This window comes from Oncorhynchus masou, chromosome 24 (genome assembly GCF_036934945.1).
Source record: "Oncorhynchus masou masou isolate Uvic2021 chromosome 24, UVic_Omas_1.1, whole genome shotgun sequence".
Classification (NCBI taxonomy): Eukaryota; Metazoa; Chordata; class Actinopteri; order Salmoniformes; family Salmonidae; genus Oncorhynchus; species Oncorhynchus masou.
The window spans coordinates 87866553-87889298 of NC_088235.1; the positions used below are offsets into that span (position 1 = coordinate 87866553).

Sequence of the window (22746 nt, forward strand, 5' to 3'; positions counted from 1 at the left end):
TCATTTGTCTCTTCGTCCCGCCCCCCCTTCTCATTTGTCTCTTTGTCCTGCCCACCCCCTCTCTCTCTCTCTCTCTCTCTTTCTCACATCTCTTTGTCTCATCCCCTCTCTCTCTCTCTCTCCATCTGTCTCTCTGTTATTTGTCTCTTCATCCTTCTCTCTCTCGCTCTCTCTCTCTCTCGTTTCTTCATCTCGTCCCCCTCTCTTTGTCTCCCCCTCTCTCTCTCACTCTCTCCCCCTCTCCAGCTCTCTCTCTCTATCATTTCTCTCTTTGTCCCCCCTCTCTCTCTCTCACTCTCTTTGTCTCTTTGTCTCGTCCCGCTCTCTCTCTCGCTCTTTCACTCTCTCTCTCACTTGTCTCTTCGTCTCGCCCCCCCTCTCTCTCTCTCTCTCTCTCTCTCTCATTTGTCTCTTCGTCTCACCCCCTCTCTCTCATTTGTCTCTTTGTCCTGCCTCCCTCTCTTTCTCTCTTTCTCTCTCTCTCTCCCTCATTTGTCTCTACATTTCGCCCCCTCTCTCTCTCTCTCTCTCTCTCTCTCTCTCTCTCTCACTCTCTATCTTATCTCTTCGACTTGTCCCCCTCTCTCCCTCATTTGTCTCTACATTTCGCCCCCCTCTCTCTCTCTCTGTCTCTCTCTCTCTCTCTCTCTCACTCTCTATCTTGTCTCTTCGACTTGTCCCCCTCTCTCTCTCTCTTTCTCTCATTTGTCTCTTCGTCCCACCCCCTCTCTCTCTCATTTGTCTCTTCGTCTCACCCCCCTTCTCATTTGTCTCTTTGTCCTGCCCACCCCCTCCCTCTCTCTCTCTCTCTCTCTCATTTGTCTCTTCGTCTCACCCCTCCACTCTCTCTCATATGTCTCTTTGTCCTGCCTCCCTCTCTTTCTCTCTTTCTCTCTCTCTCTCTCTCATTTGTCTTTGTCTCATCCCTTTCTTTCTCCCTCTCTCATTTGTCTCTTCGTCTCGCCCCCCTCTCTCTCATTTGTCTCCTTGTCCTGCCCCCTCTCTTTCTTTAACTCTTTCTTTCTCTCTCTCTCTCTCTCTTGCTCTCTCTCTGTCTCTCTCTCTCTCTCTGAATCATCTCTGTCCCGCCCCCACCACTCTCTCTCACTCTCTCTCGTCTCTTTGTCTCGTCCCCCCCCTCTCTCTCACTCTCTCTCTCATCTCTTAGACTCATCCCCTCCCTCTCTCGCTCTCTCTCTCTCTCTCATTCTATCTCTCATTTGTCTCTTCGTCTCGCCCGCCCTCTCTCTCTCTCTCTCTCATTTGTCTCTTTGTCCTGCCCCCCTCTCTTTCTCTCTCTCTCTCTTTCTTTCACGTCTCTTTGTCTCATCCCCCCTTCTCTCTCTCTCCCTCTCTCTCCATCTCTCTATCATTTGTCTCTTCGTCTCCCCCCTCTCTCTCTCCCTCTCTCTCCATCTCTTTCTATCATTTGTCTCTTCGTCTCCCCCCATCTCTCTCTTTCTCTCGCTCTCTCTCTCCATCTCTCTCTATCATTTGTCTATTCATCTCCCCCCTCTCTCTCTCTCTCCCTCATTTGTCTCTACATTTCGCCCCCCCTCTCTCTCTCTCTCACTCTCTATCTTGTCTCTTTGTCCCACCCCCCTCTCTCTCTCATTTGTCTCTTCGTCTTGCCCCCCCCTTCTCATTTGTCTCTTTGTCCTGCCCACCCCCTCTCTCTCTCTCTCTCACATCTCTTTGTCTCATCCCCTCTCTCTCTCTCTCTCTCTGTCTCTCTGTTATTTGTCTCTTCATCCTCCCCTCTCTCACTCTCTCTCGCTCTCTCTCTCTCTCTCGTTTCTCCATCTCGTCCCCCTCTCTTCGTCTCCCCTCTCTCTCTCGCTCTCTTTGTCTCTGTCTCGTCCCCGTCTCTCTCGCTCTCTCACTCTCTCTCTCATTTGTCTCTTCGTCTCGCCCCTCTCTCTCTCTCTCTCTCTCACTCTCACTCTCTCCCTTTCTCCAACTCTCTCTCTCTATCAGTTGTCTCTTTGTCTCCCCCCCTCTCTCACTCTCTTTGTCTCTTTGTCTCGTCCCCCTCTCTCTCGCTCTCTCACTCTCTCTCTCATTTGTCTCTTTGTCTCGCCCCCCCTCTCTCTCTCTCTCTCTCTCTCTCTCTCTCTCATTTGTCTCTTCGTCTCACCCCCCTCTCTCTCATTTGTCTCTTTGTCCTGCCTCCCTCTCTTTCTCTCTTTCTCTCTCTATTTCTCTCTCTCTCGCTCAGTCTCTCTCTATCTCTCTCTTGTCTATTCGACTCGTCCCCCTCTCTCTCTCTCTCTCTCTCTCGCTCTCTCTCTCTCTCATTTGTCTTTGTCTCGTCCCTTTCTCTCTCCCTCTCTCTCTCATTTGTCTCTTCATCTTGCCCCCCTCTCTCTCTCATTTGTCTCCTTGTCCTGCCCCCTCTCTTTCTCTCTTTCGTTCTCTCTTTCTTTCTCTCTTTCTCTCTCTCTCTCTCTCTCTCTCTCTCTCTCTCTCCATCTCTCTCTATCATTTGTCACTTCATGTCCCCCCATCTCGCTCTCTCTCTTGCTCTCTCTCAATCATCTCTGTCCCGCGCCCACCACTCTCTCTCACTCTCTCTCATCTCTTCGTCTCGTCCCCCCTCTCTCTCTTCCTCTCTCTCATTTGTCTCTGCGTCTTGCCCCCCTCTCTCTCTCACTCTCACTCTCTCTCCTCTTAGACTCATCCCCCCATCTCTCTCTCTCTCTCTCTCTCTCACTCTCTCTCTCATTTGTCTCTTTGTCTCTCCCCCCTCTCTCTCTCATTTGTCTCTTTGTCCTGCCCCCTCTCTTTCTCTCTCTCTCTCTCTCTCTCTCTCTTTCTTTCACGTCTCTTTGTCTCATCCCCCCTCTCTCTCCCTCTCTCTCCATCTCTCTCTATCATTTGTCTCTTCGTCTCCCCCTCTCTCTCTTTCTCTCGCTCTCTCTCTCTCTCTCCATCATTTGTCTATTCATCTCCCCCCCCTCTCTCTCCCTCATTTGTCTCTACATTTCGCCCCCCTTCTCTCTCTCACTCTCTATCTTGTCTCTTCGACTTGTCCCCCTCTCTCTCTCTCTCTCTCTCTCTCTCTCTCTCTCTCTCTCTCTCTCTCTCTCTCATTTGTCTCTTCGTCCCACCCCCTCTCTCTCTCATTTGTCTATTTGTCCTGCCCCCCCCTCTCTCTCTCTCTCTTTCTCACATCTCTTTGTCTCATCCCCTCTCTCTCTCTCTCTCTCTCCATCTGTCTCTCTGTCATTTGTCTCTTCATCTTCGCCTCTCTCACTCTCTCTCGCTCTCTCTCGTTTCTCCATCTCGTCCCCCTCTCTTCGTCTCCCCCTCTCTCTCGTCTCTTCTTCTCATACTCCTCTCTCTCTCTCTCTCTCTCTCTCTCTCACTTCGTCTCAACTCTTCGACTCGTCCCCCTCTCTCTCTCTCCCTCTCATTTGTCTTTTCGTCTCGCCCATCCCCCCTCTCCCTCTCTCTTTCTCTCTCTCCCCCTGTCTCTCTCTCATTTTCTCTTTGTCTCGCCCCCTTCTTTTTTTCTCTCTCTTATTTGTATCTTTGTCTCACCCCCCTCTCTCTTTCTCTCTCTCCATCTCTCTATCATTTGTCTCTTCCCCCTCTCTATCTTTCTCTCTCTCTCATTTGTATCTTCATCTCGCCCCACCCCCTCACTCTCTCTCGTCTCTTTGTCTCCCCCTCGCTCTCTCTCCAATCCGGTTAATTGGTTAGTACATTGAGAGTGGCGAGGTCCTGGTGGCAGCAAGCCCTGTGCCGCCTGGGACTGGTGTCTAAAAAGCAAACAAGCCTTGGGATTTGGAGTGGAGGGAGTCTCATTTACAGCCCACTCTCCTCTCTGCAGCTCTCCTCTGACACCTTCCTCAGCGAAGCTGTTAGCTTTCCGCTGCTTTGTCAGTGTCCCAGAAGCCTTTGTTGAGTGTCTGCGCTCCTAATGGGCTGTTGCTTTTAAAGAGTCAGAGGGCATCCTTTTGCTTACAGTGAGCGTAGAGTACTGCTACTCACAGCTACTCACAGCTACATCCACAGACCTGTCTATGTGTTGACGGGGTTTGATGTGATGCTGTTCAAGCAAGCAGGACAGAGAACACAGTACATACACAGTAAAGATAGTAATGGTATACTATACAATATGTATGTGTTTATTGATAGAACAAAAGCTGTGTAGTGGTTGTGTGGATTGTTCTATATTTCTATGATAGCAGAGGTTGAGCGGTCCCCATAGGGTTCTCGTGCTTTGTTTATTTGTCTAAAACTAATGATAAGCTCGAGGGGAAAACAGTGCAAATTACAGGCCTCTTACCTTTCTCATTCTGCCATCTGCTGCAATATAGGGCTTTAATCCCCTGCCTATTTTCATAGTTTTGTACTTTGTAAAGTGAAAACATACCCAAGTCTACTGTGCCAGCACAATTCAAATTCTAAGCAGTATAACTGTGATAAGCGGTTACACTGTTGCTCATACACAGTCACGCCCTGACCTTAGAGAGCTGTTTTATTTCTCCATTTGGTTAGGTCAGGGTGTGATGTGGGGTGGGCATTCTATGTTTTGTATTTCTGTGTGGTTGGCCGAGTGTGGTTCCCAATCAGAGGCAGCTGTCTATTGTTGTCTCTGATTGGGAATCATACTTAGGCAGCCTGTTTTTCCACCTTAGTTGTGGGTAGTTGTCTTTGTTAGTGGCCTGTATAGCCTTAGTAAGCTGCAATTTGGTGTTTGACATTCTTAATAAAGGAAAATGTACGCTCACCACGGTCCGGTCATTTCCCTGACATACACTGTATGAGTGGATTATCAGAAATCGTCTCTTTCTAAATCAAATGTGTCGCTTACTGTCATTTGATTTCTTTGCAGGAGGTATTGTCAACGTGATGCCTCTCCTGTTCTCAGAAATATCTCACAACAAGACACAGGTATTATGGATTTGCATTATTTTATTGTGTTTGCACACACATTTGATTCACGGTACTTTCTAGGTGAAATTCTACCTGACATAACTCTAGAGGGTTTAAACATTGAGATAATTGTGCCTACCAGCATAAACTGCACACCAATTGGGCAGCCATCCACCATTAGAACAGGGACCAGGATGCCACTGCTATGAAGGGCTGGAATGGCCCTCCTCCATTGAGCTCGTTGTGTTGTGATAGGGAACTAGCAGTCTCCATTAGAGCGGTTTCCCCCTGCACAGCATGTAGTCCAGCACAGAGACCCATAGGATAATAGCTTCTATACAAGGGGTCCTGTCACACCTAGGTAGCAAAGGTCTGGATAGATATTGTCATTCTTCAGCATAGTAACAAACTCCCACCTTGCAACCCATACAACCCCAAACTGTTCAAACCTTTCTCACCCCTCTTGATGGCAGAGAATTTTTTTTGCAGGTTTAAAGCTTATTTCCTGCAAATCTCCACACTTTACATCCCGATCCGGCCCGTGGTCTGCCTATTGATAATAGCTGTTCTATATTATCCTCTTATAGTGAAGCAGACAGCACTCCATCCAGACTTAGGAATTTAGTTGATTGCATTGGCTGTCATGTGCTGTTGATGTTGACTGGCTCTTTCAATAATCTCTATATGTAGATCATGTGGTTCAGAAGAGTCATACTGGGAGGACTAGCCACATGCACCGTTCTGAATATATTATGGTAAGTGTTTTTCCCCATACTGTCTATGGCTGCGTTTACACAGGTAGCCCAATACTGATCTGTTGCCCAATTATTGTCAGAAGTGCTGATCTGACCAATTAGTGGGAAAAGGAAAGATCAGAATTGGGCTGCCTGTGTAAACTCAGCCTAATAGCTTGATCAGTATTCTGGTCAATTACCTCCAATACAGGTGTGTATAAGGCACATGGTCCTACACATTTACAGTGCCAATGTAGGACAATGTATTCAGGTAGATGATCACATATACTGTACCTAATGTCTTTGGTTGCCAAGGTGACGTGTAGACTCTCACAACATGTGAGTTGTCCCAGGAAGTGGTTGTGGTACTGTGTAAATCGTACAGGCCTAGTACCAGCCCCCCTCTGTCCCTGCTGGGTTGATGTCTGCTCTCCATGACAGATGGTACTAGTACAACCCAGTGAGTCCCAATATGATATGCTCCAGTAAGACTGGCACCACCTCAGACCACAGAGAGGCCCAGTAAAATGTGTCAATCTCCTGTTTTTTCCACAATGTAAATGTCTGCAGCAGCAACATTGGAACAGACAAAGCGGGAAGGAGTGGGGCTTCAGACGGGCACTGGAGTGTTGTTTTCTTTGATGTCTCTCTCACTGAAATACTGCCAAAGTTTTTCAAAAGGGCCTCCGTTGCATCTAATCATGTGTAAAGAACCTATTGAGTTTGCAATCAGTGCTTTGTTACTCGAGAGAGAGAGTGAAAGCAATTATGCTGAAGCAGATGAAATGAAAGGAGTTTGATCCAGGAGATAAACTCCCATCAGCCACTGGAGTTGGAGCTGGGCTGCTGATTCGCCAGCAGTAGACTTTTCCCTCTTAACCCGTCATTCATTATCCTCCTTCCCACCACATTTAACATTCAACAACCATACTAGATTTTCTGACATCTTAGTATAGATGTAAATAAATATATATATACAGAGCAGAGGGAAAGAGAAGGATAGAGACAGAAAGGATAGACAACATAACAAGAGTGGCAGCCAAACCTTTTAGTAAAATTGGACAAAAACACTAAATGGAGCTATACAGTACTTGCTATGTTCTAAACTATTATTATGTAAACGTATTGTATTGCCAATTATTCATTACACAACACAGTAATTGTATATTTTATAGTACACAGAAAAAGGTGGTTGATTACATTGGGTATTCTAATGAACCAAGTATTTTGTGCTGTCCCTCTTTTTGTTTTATGCCTGCACAGGCTATATATTTAACTTTGTAAATTACTGTTTGGTTCAGCAATCTTATGCTCAGCATCCAGTAGTTCTTGCCTACGCAGAACTTTATTTGATTTGCTACATTTGTTCCATCCGTATTTGTTTATTTGGTGCTGGTGATTACCGTTTTATTTAACTGCGCTCTGCTTGGCCCATTCATTCTCCGGAGGCGTCTCACGCGGCACTCTTAGCAATCATTTTAGCGCAGTTGCCACTGTGAAGTTTATCTCTCCTGTCGGCACCCATCACTTCTTTCAACACGGTAACATATTCTCTGTCTGCTTCATTTGCATCCCGCAAATTGGCTGCATCTGGTCTTTTGATGACAAAGAGAAGTTAATCAGAACAGCTCGAGCCACTCTCCTTGCATCTCCTCCTCCTCCACACAACAACACCACCAACAACAACATCACCACCAACACCAACAACATCACCACCAACAACAACATCACCACCAACACAAACAACATCACCAACATCACCAACACCACCAACACTAACAACACTACCACCAACACTAACAACACTACCAGCAACACCACCAACAACAACAATACTACCAACAACAACACCAACAACAACAACAACATCCACAACAACAACATCACCAACAACAGCACACCTCATCAGCGCCAATAGGATGCATAATATTGATCTCAAACTGTACAGATCCACTAGTCACTCATTATGTGGAGGGAAATTGTCTTTCCAATCTGTGACTGGTATTGGGATCATGTGTCATATGGCCGGACTATCTTTAAAGACCACTTCCACAGAGACTCACATAGAATTGAATTACCTGTAGTTTGAGACAAAGGTCCTGACGTTCTGTTTGGTAATGCATCAATAAGTGGTTAATGGTTTTGAGTTGGACTACACACACACACACACACACATACTTCCTTAAAGTCATTGTAGTTCATCTAAGCTGGAGTTAACGTTATTTGCAGCTTTTTCATTCAACTCCTTCCTGGAAGCTCTTGGCCTACCTAACTTGACATCTTGGTAAGCAATTTCCTCACCACCCATTTGTCAGACCATCATTTTGATGTATAATTATCACTCTGAACATAATTCTATAGTGCAGCCTATTCGGAGCAAGAGAACAGTGGAATAAAATAGAAATGGTCTTATGTTGGGCTTGCTCAAGCATAGTCACAGCAAATGAACAGATAAATCTCCACAGCCCTGCTCCTGGAGTGCAGAAATCAACAGTTGGAGGTCTTGTCCATTCCTTTCTTTGTATACCCTGCGTTCTGCCCCGTGTGTCCAACCAATGATTATTAAGCATATTTCAGTTTCTGTTTTTCATTTCAGTTCCTCCAAATGTCATTAACAGTTTTCCCTGCTTTGAGAGAAGACACATTATTTGTGTTTATATCTCAGCAATGTTCCTTTTTCATGTCCACTGTTAGCAATAGGAAACTGTCCTCTAATTGTCTAATCTGTTTTTATTAAATATGCATGATTTGTTTTTTTGTGTGTTTTTTTTAATAATTAGACTAGGGTGAGTTGTTTGTGTCACCAGTGGTTAATTTGTGTGGGTTTTTGGCAGAGGAGGATGTGGCATGAGTCTGTTGACACTTTCCCAGCTGTTGTAGCCGGGCCCGGGATATGCCTTGCCATCCAGGCTGCAGGCCCTGTGTTGTGTTGGTTGTTTATTCATGTCATCGCCCTGCCCCGTATGTCTGTCTGCAGTGGGAACCCATGCTCATGGCTTCCCAACACAGGCCAAGCTACCACAGTCTGGGCCCTCTGCCAACCCTGTCCCTACACTGTGTTGTGATCCTCACAGCCACTGCTGCCTCAGACCCTGTCCCTGCCCACTGTCACTGTCTAATTACTGCACTTACAGCATGGGGGAAACATCAGCCACACCGCCACCACTTTCCTGTCCACCACTTCCCATGAGTCAGCTCTGTAATGCATCTACTTTGTGAGCTTCGTTATCTATTTTAGATACTCCATCCTACTATCCAAGCCCCATTAGTCCATATCTAACTGGAAAAATAGCAAAGTGAATTAGCCATGAGGAAAGCTGGTGAATTTGATGGTAATAGAGCAATTTGTTTTGAAGGGAATGATCAGCTGCACCACAGCAATCAACTGTTTTAATTGCCATCACAGGATTTAAACTTAGCACTAAGGCTCCAGACAGTTTATGTAATATCAATCTGTATCTTCCAGCTTCCCCATCTTTGATTTACCTAGACCAATGAGCAATAAGACCTGTGCCTTGAGCCACCTGGTAGAATGCACTTTCTTTACCTAGCATTCGGCTCCTTTGTCATCTCATAGGCAACAAAAAACTATTTCAAACAAATGATGCGGCTTATGCTCCCTGGTTTTGATTAAGTTTGCTTAAAGGTCCAATGCAGCCATTTTTTGGGGGTAACAATTAAGTACCTTAGTATGATTGTTTTCAATTATAATGGTAAAAAATAAACAAGTATCAACTTAGAATATAGCAATTTTTCAAGCAACAATTTGCTTGGACCTGTCTGGGAGTAGTCTGAGTTATTGGCAGAGAAGTTTGGAACTCTCTTATTTGTCTGATGTCACGCCACCACAACAGGCTGAAATTTCTGGTGGTCTTTTAAAACAGCTAAAAGGTCATTATCATCTTTTTCCCAATTTCTATAATATATATAAATCACATTTTTGACTACACTGGGCCTTTAAGGTAGACGGTGTCCTACAGTACGTGGCGAATAATTGAGTCATCAGCGTGCCAGCCGCAGTGTGAGCCGACGCCGGTGGCACTTCATTAATGAACACAGAGGCAAGTGTGGACTAATCATTGATCAACGGGAGAACGCCTACTGCGAAGACTGCCACTGATGAGCTATTGCAGTCCACTCGCGTGATTTGAAATGTGACCCCCCCCCCCCCCTTTGTCACCTAGAGTACATCTAGAGAGCACGGCTCCAACAGCCAAGCAGTGAACCTCTGATAAACAGTCCCTAAGCCATCAAAGAACCACCCATTTCCATTAAACATGTCTATAAATCTGGGTATGTTTGAGAAGTGACACACTGATAGATGTAAGAGGGCATTTCACAATGTACCACTACAAGGCCCTCCACAGTTAAAGGGCCCATTAGGAGGCAGGGCTGGAGTCATTAGAATGAATTGGACTTGTAATCATTTCTATCCATGGAAAGGTTATCACTGCGATATTTCCCCTCACATTTTAGATAGCATTGATCTGCAGGTCGTGTCAGGGAGCTCGGCTGACACAGGGTTTAAAGACTCAAGCATTTAGGGGAGAGCCGGGACAAAAGTAACACGGGGCGAAAGTAACGGCCATTTTCTCAGATAAGACAGAAGCTAAAATGACGTATTGAAGTTGGCATGTTCCTAATGAGGAGGACGAGCTCCCTGCAAAAAAACATCCCAGTCCGACCATGTTTCACCAAGTTATCAACAAAAGGTAGTTTTAAGTGATGTAAGTATTAAAAAAACAGACCCTGAAGCGTTTTTCAGTTGTAGAGTTGTGTTTAGTTGTTTAAAGTTCCAAACATACGCTATGTAATTTTGTTAACCCATCCAGTGACTAAATGACAGCACAGGTTTCAAGTATCATGCTAGCTAGTCTTGGGTGTCAGCCTGGGAGAAGTTACAGGAGAGACGGGTGAAAAATAAATAAATAATAGTTTAAGCACAGGCCATTGTCTCTCGTTCATAATGTTAGCAGAATATCAACAAGTGACTGAATGTTTGAAAATTATGTATAACATCATTAGAATTATGCCTTAACTGCAATATGTAATTTTTTGGGCGACCCAAACAAATTCACAAAGAAGCCTCTGTTTATAGATCTATCATCCTCATTGAATGCATGTCTAAGAAGTGGTAGATCTTAGGCTAACTTTTGTTTTTGCATCTTTTACTTACAGTTTTGCACACCATTTGAAAATACAATATTTTTGGTTATTGAAAACATATTTCACAGCAGTTTAGATGCAATGATTCTCTGCACTAAACATTGCTTGTTTTGAAATTAGGCTAACTATTTGAATTTTTGTGATTTCTGCGTATTGCACCTTTAATCGATTGACTTGATGGATCAGATTCTCACATAATATTTTATTGACAGATTAGTGGTTAAAAATGATGAGTTTGCCATTTGTGAAGAGAATAAAAATGTTAATTCTATCAATGCATGAGGAGTGCGCATGAGGACAGCTGGAGCGCACCTGATTGGTAGGGCTAAGCATGAATAGTCACTGAAAAACATATCCTATTTTTTTCTCACAATTTTCAATAACTATTCATCCTTAGCCCTACAAAGGGGTTAGGGGGGGTTCTGTGGTAAACTGACCTGTCAAAAACCCTGTTGTTATTGCACTTTTTTTGTATTTAGTGGCAAAAGTTATTTCATTTGCCCTCACTGACCTTGAATTCAGTGACATTTCTGAATTTCTTTTCAGTAATGATGGCAACTGCAATCTCCATCCGATTCCAACTTTAGTGCCATTGTTTCTGCCACACAACTTTCAGAGAATTCCTCCCCAAAATCTGGGAATATACTTCTGTGTGACTGTATTGATTCCTGTGCTGATCCTTTCCTTGAATCCTCCTCACTCACCCCTAGTTCAATAAACGTGTTGGGATTATGGCTCCACAAAAGCATGTTGGCCTACCCAACAGATAGTCAGCGGGGCTTGATTTTCCCTCAATTTGGACTGAGAATGCTACAACATTTATCACTGATGGGGGGGGGACTAGAGAGAGAGCGAGCGGTTGACCCTGTTTGGCTGTCTATTCTATCACAGCTAGGCTGCAGAATGAATGACATGAGGCATTGACCCGTTACTATCTCAAATTTCTAGGTAAAATCTAGATCTGTAGCTAGATAATGTTCTGTGCTGAAAATGGCCTCCGTACCACACAGGTAATACAGTATATGGTCCATTTATCTAGAGAAATTGAGTTATCTTTGATTTGTTCACCATGTCAGTAGACTGACAGGCTTGCGCCGCCTGGGTTGAAGTCTACTGAAGGGTGAAATATGTCTATAGAACAAAATAGAATGCATGATGACACAGACACATGCACACATGTTGGAGGAATTCATTTAAAGCACATAGATTGAAGTAGTGAAACTTCCTTAACCACATGAAAAAACAAACATGTACCCATCAAATGTAACTACTGTACACAGTATATTTGTCAGCTGTTACATACAGTATATGCCTTTGCTGAGGCATATCGTACCTACTGTATCTCCATAGTGTCTGACCAGTTGAGAAAAAGGAGAAGGCTTGTGACAGATGGCTGACTCTGAGTCTAGTAGTTTTGTCAGATGTTCTGTCCAAGACAGTATACAGCAGAGACACACACTCAAGGTATAGATTCTGTGTTTGAAGGAAATGTCAATTACCTGTTCAGTTGCATCTTGTCACTAATGGATTCAATGTTCTGTGTAGTCAGTGGCAGACTACATGATTCTGTTGAACAGTGAGATGTAGAAACAAGCAATGCATCCCCAGTCTTTAGACAACAGGGTTGTCATGGTGCTGTGTCGGTGCAAGGATATAGAATTACATGATACAGTGCATCCGGAAAGTATTCAGACTCCTTCCCTTTTTCCACATGTTGTTATTAAAGCCTTATTCTAAAATTGATTAAATATTTTTTTCCCTCATCAATCTACAGAAAATACCCCATAATGACAAAGCGAAAGCAGGTTTTTAGATATTTTTGCAAGTATATTAGAAATAAAAAACATACCTTATTTACATAAGTATAAAGACCCTTTGCTATTAGACTCTAAATTGAGCTCAGGTGCATCCTGTTTCCATTGACCGCAGCGCTTGAGAGAATCTGCAGAGAAGAATGGGAGAAACTCCCCAAATACAGGTGTGCCAAGCTTATAGCGTCATACCCAAGAAGACCCAAGGTTGTAATCGCTGCCAAAGGTACTTCAACATAGTACTGAGTAAAGGGTCTGAATATTTATGTAAATTTCATATTTTTATGTTTAATACATTTGCCAAAAATTTAGAAAAAAACTATTTTTGCTTTGTCATTATGGGGTATTGTGTGTAGATTGATGAGGGGAAATAACAATATCAATTTTAGAATAAGGCTGTAACGTAACAAAATGATGAGAAGTCAATGTGTCTGAATACTTTCCAAATGCACTGTATATGTTTTATATTAGAATTCTTTCAATATGTCTCTGGTGTAAGGACCATTTATATGTAATAGAAAGCAATTTGGCTTTGTCCTCTATTTTCTGTGTTACATATTGTCGACTCGTTTTCATTTGAGGACAGAAATAATACTGTATGTTGAGATGTCACACAGTACACTTGTCAACCAACATGAAAGAGACAGAAATTACTCAATTAATACTCTCTCAATGTCTGCCTCTCTATATCTATATTACTTTCATTATTTTATTATCTCCTCCTCTTTCTCTCTCTGTCTATCAGGTGCTGGGCTGTTTTGGAGATCGTCCCCCAGATGTCAGTTCAGAGGGTTATGGAGGAAGGTGTGGTGAACACTACCAGTGGTGTCGTCTCTGAGTCCTCTCCAACAGCCTACACCATGGTCTACTCCAACATCTCCCTGGAGGAGTGCGTACAGTACTCTATTTCATACACTCTTTTCTGCAGATTCTCACACAGACCAAATAACTTTAAAGAGTTACAGTTCATATAATAAAATCAGTCAATTGTAATAAACCAATTAGGTGCATCGATAAAATGTAATTGTGCTTGTTGTCCGTAGCTTATGCCTGCCCATACCATAACCCCACCGCCACCATGGGACACTGTTCACAACGTTTACCTCAGGAAACCGCTCGCCCACGAGACGCCTTACACTCATTCTGCCATCTGCTTTGTACAGTTGAAAGTGGGATTCAACACACTTCTCCAGCATGCCAGTGGCCATCACAGTTGAGCATTTACCCACTGAAGTCGTGAGGACGACGAGCACGCAAATGAGCTTCGCTGACACGTTTCTGACAGTTTGTGCAGAAATTCCGGATGTAGAGGTCCTGGGCTGACATGGTTACATGTGGTCTGCAGTTGCGAGGCCGGCTGGACCTACCAAATTCTCTAAAACAACATTATAGGCGGCTTATGGTAGATAAATTAGCATTAAATTATCTGGCAACAGCTCTGGTGGAGATTCCTGCATTCAACATGCCTATTGCATGCTCCCTCAAAACTTGACACCTCTGTGGCATTGTGTTGTGTGACATAACTTCACATTTTAGAGTGGCCTTTTATTGTCAACCAGCACAAGGTGCACCTGTGTAATGATCATGCTGTTTAATCAGCTTCTTGATATGCGGAAGGATTATCTTGGCAAAGGAGAAATACTCACTAACAGGGATATAAACAAAAGGGATTTAAACAAATTTGTGCACAACATTTAAGCTTTTTGTGCATATGGAACATTTCTGGGATCTTTTATTTCAACTCATGAAACATGGGACCAACACTTTGCATGTTGCTTTATATTTCTGTTCAGAATATAATAGTGTGTCCCTGTGTGGTGTAGTGTATAGTACCACTTACCAGCCTCTAAGGAAAGTTGGTTAGTCAAATAGCAGCATCTGTTTCACCGTTCAAACACTACTTTATTACATTCTCTAACGTGCTATTAGAGTCTTTGATGAGCATCCCTTTGCTTCTTTCACTATAAAAAGATTGTCAACGGTTCTTGATTTCTCAAATATTATGAAATTACGAAACTATTCTTCCAAGTGTGTTACTTTTATTTTATTTTGAAAGGAACACTTCTAGGGTACACAGTAGATTTTTGTAGATGGAAGGAGCTCTTTGGTAAAAGGGTTAAATTGGTCATCAAACGGAAAGGAGGACCAAGACACCCTTCATATAATTAAAATGCCTTTATTTGTATGAGCATGTTCAATGGAACAAAGATTTTAAAACTCTGTATTTCAGATGAAGGCCATGCTGCCGAATTGAGTTTTAAAATCTTTGTTCCATTGAAATTGCCATTTAAATAAAGGCATTTTAATTGTATGAAAAGTGCCTTGGTCTTCCTTGCTTTTTATATCCTTTTTTACATTTCAATTTGATTTCCATGGAAACTGTGGATGATAGTTTAATACTGCATAATCTTGGTGCATTTTCTCCCCTGGTAACTTGTGTGGCCAGGCCTGGGTTTGTGGCAGTTTGCACCAAGACATGAATTAGGCAATGAAAACAAGTTAAGCAGAAAGAGAGTGTACACAGAAGGTTTTTGTTTCTGTCTTCTTCCTCTCTTTATGGTTGAAGGCATAAGATGTGATGTGCCCAGTCAACTTCTTCTTGTTCCTCAGGCTCAATGATTCAGCCAGCTCTCTGACACAAGCCATTTTACAATCCATACAATGTTATATGTATTTATATTCTTAAGTCCTACTTTCATCTATATATGAGAGCATGTGGGCAGATGGCTGGATGTATTATATATCAGGCAAGATTAAGATGAATTATTCAGTGTTGTTTGTGTAAGGTTGGTGAATAGCAGACCCCTGGGGCTGGTTGGAGACCAAGTGTCAGAGTTTTGCCTCAGAGATAAAAGATAATAAGGAAATGTATTCCCCTCCAGTCCTGCTTCATTTCCACTGACTGTCATTGCTCTGGTGGAAAGTCCCCAACAACGTTACATTCAAAGTAGGGGAATTCTCACAACCAATCCACACACCAATGCTAACATGCAAGCAGCTTGAACTTACTTAAAACTAGCAGTCAATTGGTAAAGAGAAGTGATTTACATAGAGCACTGCTTGTTTTGTAAAGTTAATGTAAAGCAAAGTGGCTCAAGAGTATTGTTTGAAGTCAAACATGTCATGATATCGCTACTGTCTAGTTATTCATAGGTCGAAGACAGGGCCACTTATACGTAAACACTCACAAACATGTCAATAGTATAAAATCAGTTGTATCAATTCAGTTGTAAAGGGAGGTTTTAACAGGAATCCCACCTGTGGTATGCTGCCATTTGGATCATGTTGACTTGCAAAACTGTTATTTTCAATATAATAACTTGACACGAATTTAATTTATTTCTCACTCAAATGTATTGTTCATCAGTCATCCATTTGAGAAGTTTTGTTTGTATTTTTGCTCAAAATGGCTCCGAATGCTATTGACAGGTGTCTTATGCTCTGTAGCATGTTGGTATTGGTGCTTACAGAGAGCAACAGTGCCCCCTAAAGGCCATTGTCTGCCAATTACTGTAATGATCAGCTATTCTTACACCATGCAAACAGTCTGCTAGCACATGGAGAACACGTAATAAAACAACTGAAATCATAACTGTCTATATTTACCAAGCAGATGTACTTTTCCCTGTGTGTATGTGTGGAAGTAGCAGTGATCCAAATGTTGTTTTGATTGTCCTTGACATCTCAGTGGCAATATTAAAGATCCAGCTGTTTGTTTCAAATCAACAGCATGTCATATGGTGTGTATCTGTGTTTGAGTGGCTTTAAAGCAGAAGTACAGTAGTAGTTCAATCCAGGCCTGTTTGTTGTGTGGTATGTTTTTCCCTGACAGCTTGGACAGTGTTTTGACGAGATTTCAACCCTTAGCCCTAAATCTGCTATCCCTCTCTGCTGCCATGTCTCCAACACCCCCTTCCCTTAGCCTCACATCATCCTGCCTCTAGGAGGGTAATGAAGGGAAAGGCTTCCCTTGATGGGGAGAGAATGTTTAGCAGGATTTACTTACCTTTGCAGGGGGATTTGAAAGGATTACATCCCCACATCTACACCCAAATTGTTTTTCTACTCTAAGGTCATGGAGTGATTGTTGTACTCAGCTCCTGAAGTGCAGAACTGCAGTAGCTCATGAGGCTGGGACTCGGCAGAGAGACATGGCTTTATGATAGCGTAGGCAGAACTAAATATCCACTGTTGTTGACATACCCAGCCTACTTATTAAGGCCCAAACACTGATTGTTTCTGTCAGCAGAAGTGCGCCCACATTTGGTTTTGCTTATTCCACAGAAAATTTGACAAAGACTTGGGGGACAAAACCACGAGGGTATCTGGGCTCGATTGAAAATGTGGGGCATCCAATTTCTTAGCAAAGCTGTGGAACGATTTGAAAATTGGAGGTCAGACACGGAACGTTTCACACAATCCGGGGCGAGAGAGACAGCGGCTCCAGAGGCGTCCTGAGAAAGAAATCATTAAAGCTGGAGAAATTCATTTGCACCGGAGTCACAGGAAGTCATGGAGGATGTCATCATATCCTAAGTACACTATATATATAAAAGTATGTGGACACCCCTTAAAATTAGTGGATTCTGCTATTTCAGCCACACCCATTGCTGACAGGTATAAAATCGAGCACACAGTCATGCAATCTCCATAGGCAAATATTGACAGTAGAATGGCCTTACTGAAGAGCTCAGTGACTTTCAACGTGACACCTTCATAGGATGCCACCTTTCCAACAAGTCAGTTCGTCAAATTTCTGCCCTGCTTGAGCTTCCCCTGTCAACTGTAAGTGCTGTTATTGTGAAGTGGAAACGTCTAGGAGCAACAACAGCTCAGCCGTGAAGTCGTAGGCCCCACAAGCTCACAGAATGTGACCGACAAGTGCTGAAGCGTGTAGCACGTAAAAATTGTCTGTCCTCGGTTGGAACCTCAGTACAAGAACTGTTCGTCTGGAGCGTCATGAAATGGGTTTTCCATAGTTCCAGTGAGGGGAAATCTTAACGCTACAGCGTCCAATGACACTCTAGACTATTCTGTGCTTCCAAATTTGTGGCAACAGTTTGGGGAAGGCCCTTTCCTGTTTCAGCATGACAATGCCCCCATGCACAAAGCGAGGTCCGTATAGAAATGGTTTGTCGATATCGGTGTGGAAGAACTTGACTGGTCTGCACAGAGCCCTGACCTCAACCCCATCAAAAACATTTGGGATGAATTGGAACGCCGACTGCAATTCAGGCCTAATTTCCCAACATCAGTGTCCTACCTCACTAATGCTCTTGTGGCTGAATGGAAGCAAGCCTCTGCCACAATGTTCCAACATCTAGTGGAAAGCCTTTCCAGAAGAGGGGAGGCTGTTATAGCAGGAAAGGGGGGACCAACTCCATTTTAATGCCCATTATTTTGACATGAGCTGTGCAACGAGCAGGTGTCCATATACTGTTGGTCATGTAGTGTATTACCTGTCTTGCTCACAAGAGCCCTAGTTAAATGTTTTAAGCATCTCACTGTGAGAAACTTAGGATTTTCTCTTCAATTGAATCTAAAAGAGACACATACTTTAGCTGACACTCCTAATAAATGGGTGGAGGGATTGTGTGTGTGACTAAGACCTATTCAGTAGAAATGTACAGTCCTCAACAATTGACAGTGGCCATACAGCACTCCTTTCCTTTGACATAGCTGCTAAGAAAAATGGACTACAATAACAATAAAAGCACAGTAATTCATAGTTTTACCACATATTGTATTGAATTTGTTATATTTAGACCAATGTTTTTAGTTTCTTCTCAACATAATCTCCCCAGTGATTTAAATAGCCTGCAACCTACTGTTAGAAATATTTAGTGCATAGTGTAACTGCTCCAAATAAAGATACATCCCTGAGAATATGGCCTTCTGGCTACCAAGGAAATCTATTTGCATTTCAAAGACACAAAGCGGATAGCCAGAAGTGAAGACTTTATGAAACTTAACATGTGAAAAGTGAATGGAGAATCACCCCACACAATTGCTATGGGCAGCTTGACACTTCCTGTGACTGTGTGCAAAACTACAAGTGAGTTGTTGACCAGTTGTACCTACTACTCCATAGCAGGAGACACATTAGCCTGATTCAACTGAATTATAGTGAAAATCCAGCCTGCTAAAAGCGAGTCCTTAGAAGCCATACAAAGCCTAATGATGTTGGAGCTCCCACGTATTATCTTAATACATGTAGCCCACCCTGAAGTATCTGTTTTAGTTTGTAACTAATTGAAATCCACAGAAATCACCAAAGCAATAGACAAAAGTATATCTAGGACATAACCTTCAGATGAGCTTTTGATCTATTTCATCAGCCAATTCATTAGACAGACGGATGCTTTGTGCCCATTTCTCCCAAAGGTGAACCACTAATCAGTAGCTCTGCCACTGCAACTGTCTGGCAGTTTGTTTCAAGGGATGCAGATGTGTGCAGCCAACTGTAAAGAGGAATCAGCCTCCTCATCCTGGGAGCGCAATTATGTGGGGACAATGCACAAAAGAATTGTTTCCAGAGGAAAAGGGAGTAGAGCAGCACTGGTTACTGCTGTTTTACACCACACTCTTCAATGCCTTATTCTTCTGTGCAAGCAATATGAAGGCTGTAACACATCAACACCAATGCCATTCTTTCCTGCAATTCTATTTACTTGGGATTTTTAAGAGTTCTTTTTCATAGCTCAGCTGTCAATACACATAAGGAAACATAGGGATTAGTGCACAACTGAACCAATGACAAGTGTCTGGAAACTTTTTGACTGATCATTTGAGTGGAGATATTATTCATGACAAATCTCAATTCTGTTTTTTCTTCTTACAGGTCAGAGAAAGCAGGAGAGATTGCAACAATCCCACTGACAAAGGTAGGAGAGTTTACTCCCGTCAGAGTTACTCAATATTCCCTGTTATTAGAGACTGAATGTAAGGTCATGGACTGACATAACTAGCCTGTTATACATCATTATATGGTATCCATAGAGGCACATTTTAAAGACTATAGTCTCTATCATATTTTTCTGGTCAAAACTAGTTCACTAAAACTGGTCATTGGTTGGATATTAATAAAGATAACTGCCAAAACAAAGGAAACACCAACATAAAGGGTCTTAATAGGGCCACCACGAACCAGAACGAACATCTTCAATGCACATTGGTATAAGTGTCTGGAATTGGGGAGATGCGATACCATTCTTTCACGAGAAATTCCATAATTTGGTGTTTTGTTGATGGTGGTGGAAAATACTGTCTCAGGCACTGCTCCAAAATATCCCAAGTGTTCAATTGGGTTGACATCTGGTGACTGAGACGGCCATAGCATATGGTTTACATCGTTTTCATGCTCATCAAACCATTCAGTGACCACTCGTGCCCTGTGTATGGGGGCATTGACATCCTATGGGGGCATAGCCATGGTAGCCAAAATAATGGGCTGCCCAGAATTTGTATAGATATACGCTAAGCATGAAGCAATGTTTTAATTGCTTAATTTACTAAGGAACCACAACTGTGTGGAAGCACCTGCTTTCAATATAATTTGTATCCCTCAAGTGTGTCAATTATTTTGGCAGTTAATTTATGTACAGTTGTTAAGATACTGTATGTGAATAGCTTGAAGTGGACCATCCTCCAGTTGTTTTTATGGCTGCCATTACCTCAAAGCAAAGAAAATAAATATTTTTCATAGCACCTCAGGTAGCCACTCCGTTTTACTCCTAAATACATAATTATCGATAATAAGGATACTCTGGTGGTATAAATGTGCCAAATCACATTGTAAACAGTGAGGGGGGTAAAGAAGTTGAATTAAAGGTATAATCATCAATCTCTTTAGGGGTCTATAGAAAGTGAATAAGAAAAGTATAATTATGACAAGAGGCAAGCAGACCACTCAGCCAGACTCCTGCATTTATCCCCCTTACACTTGGTGTCTTGACAACGAACAAAAACACCTTTCCTCCGGTTTTCTGCTTTGAAGAAATGTACTGTAGACGACGAGCAGAAGAAACTGTAGTAAACTGTTAATAAATGTGTGGTACTATAAGAACACCAATGGCTTGGTGGTGTTCCTCTCACAAATGTGTATCAGTGTGCAAATAGAATGTCAATCAAGCAAAATGGCTTTTTGGAGAAATACACAATAGTATTATAGCACCAATTGTAATATTTAAATGGCTTTATAGTTGAAATATCACAGTGCACCTGCAACATTCCAAGGGCAATATATTGTTAAAAGGGGGAGATGGGGTGGGGAAGAGAAACAGAATGCTTGTCTAGTGCTTGGCATGAGATGAGTGCACAGATAGCATGGTAGTCTTCCACAGAGAACACATACACATGAGAGAGAGGTGTTTTCTGTGGCAGTTCAAGCATAAAAAACATTTATTTTTCTGTATCATCCCAGTGGCCTGTTTTCTAAACATCATCACAGAGGGAGAAGAGATGTGAATCACACATGAATAATGTATGCATCTTTCCAAATATTGTCAAGCACACTAGAACCCTTTAATTTGCTCGAGCTTTAAGCTCCACTGAAATGGACCTTTTCCCACGATCTCCTATACAGCCAGTGAAAAGCCCTATGGGCTCTAGCATGTATTTCCTATAGGCCCTATGGGATGTATCTGTATTTCCTATAGGCCTCATGGGATATAGAAATTATATCATTTGTTCAGCTTGTGGCTCAGGAGATATGAGTAGTAAAGCTGGTGACTTTGACTTTGAAGGTTACTATTGAAAAGCTTACATTGCGCATGCAAACATGCCATGATCAATTGTCTCTGTGTGTCATTTAGTGCTTTGTGATAATATGAAACGTAAACCCATCATCCACATTATTATCTCCCCGCGTCTGCAAACAACAACAACACCAGAAGGAAAGTCAGAGAGACAGCTTGTCTCCCAGATCTGGGCTTTGGGATAAAGAATGAATTATTCATCATCGTTTTTTTCTGTCGCATAATACTTAACATTCCTTTCCTGTCTGTTGAGAGAAACTTCCCTGTGCTTGCAGCGTGCTCACTGCTGTACCCGTTGGTAAACAGAGGTTTTGATACAGTCACGTTGGGTAAATCAGGGTGAGGACCCTTTCCACTAGTTGTGTTGCTCTGTCATCCAACTCCACCTCTCATGGCCAGACTGCAGCTAAATGATGATATATTACCCTGTCCCCCAGAGATGAGAGGTCTCCTTTCACTCTCATGGATGAAGCAGTCGAGCACTCTACAGCCTAATTACATAACCTTCACCTGAACAGACATTTAAATACCATCTGACTGGAGACACTGATGGAATAGATTCTACTCAGGTTACCAGTGACTGCATAAGCCTTTTTTGTTATGTGAGACAAACGTTTGTCAGCAACCTTTGGTTTAATCATTGTTGCTGTTTATTCATGATTATGAATCCTGATTTCCTGCTCTTTATCTATATGACACTACATGTCTTCTAATGACTCACCATCACTTTGTTTCTACCTAATGTGGAATAAAAATGTCATGCAATCAGTTTATCTGCAGGGGTTGAACCTGTCTAGCAGAGTCTGACCTGAGCTAACCTCACAGCAGTGTGGCCTGCTATGAGGTGGGGTTGTGAAGGGGTTAGCGCTGTGTGGTGTATGGTTCAGGGTGGATTACACTGTAATGTCAGGAGGCTGATCTGAACCCTGAACCTGTTAGTGGTGGTGGGGCAGTACTGTATGCTGACTTCATAATTAGCCGGCTCCTAATCCTTCCCCAGTGGTTCTGTATCTGCCCAACCTCACTTAGATTCTACCTGTACTCCTCTGGACAATACAGCAGATCAATGTGTATGTGTGTGAGAGTGTGTGCGTACATGTGCTCATGTACATGTGTGTGTCTGAACAGTGTCTGTGTATGTTTCTGTCTGTGTGAGTGCATGCGTGGGTTACTTTGCCAGCATACTCAACCTGCCACCGTACGTACCCATGAGGATTAAGTGGCAACTCACAATAGCGGAGAGCTGTATGAGTGACAGCTGTAACTCAGCCTCTCTGGGGAGAGATCGGGATCCAGCTCCCCAGACCACTGGTCCTCTCATCACACAGCCTCCTTCCCTCAGCAGCACACAGGGCTTAGTATTGCCTCACATTATTCACTGCTACAGTAATCCTC

At 42.8% G+C, this 22746-nt stretch overlaps 1 protein-coding gene across 1 annotated transcript in view; it reads left to right on the plus strand.

Moving 5' to 3' along the window:
* Positions 1–22746, plus strand: part of si:ch211-51h4.2 (uncharacterized) — a 99759-nt gene that overhangs the window by 61575 nt on the left and 15438 nt on the right. The window contains exons 10-13 of the mRNA XM_064935439.1: positions 4844–4902; positions 5575–5639; positions 13341–13484; positions 19437–19479. Coding sequence (XP_064791511.1) covers positions 4844–4902; positions 5575–5639; positions 13341–13484; positions 19437–19479 — 311 coding nt within the window. The remainder of the gene's footprint in view (positions 1–4843; positions 4903–5574; positions 5640–13340; positions 13485–19436; positions 19480–22746) is intronic.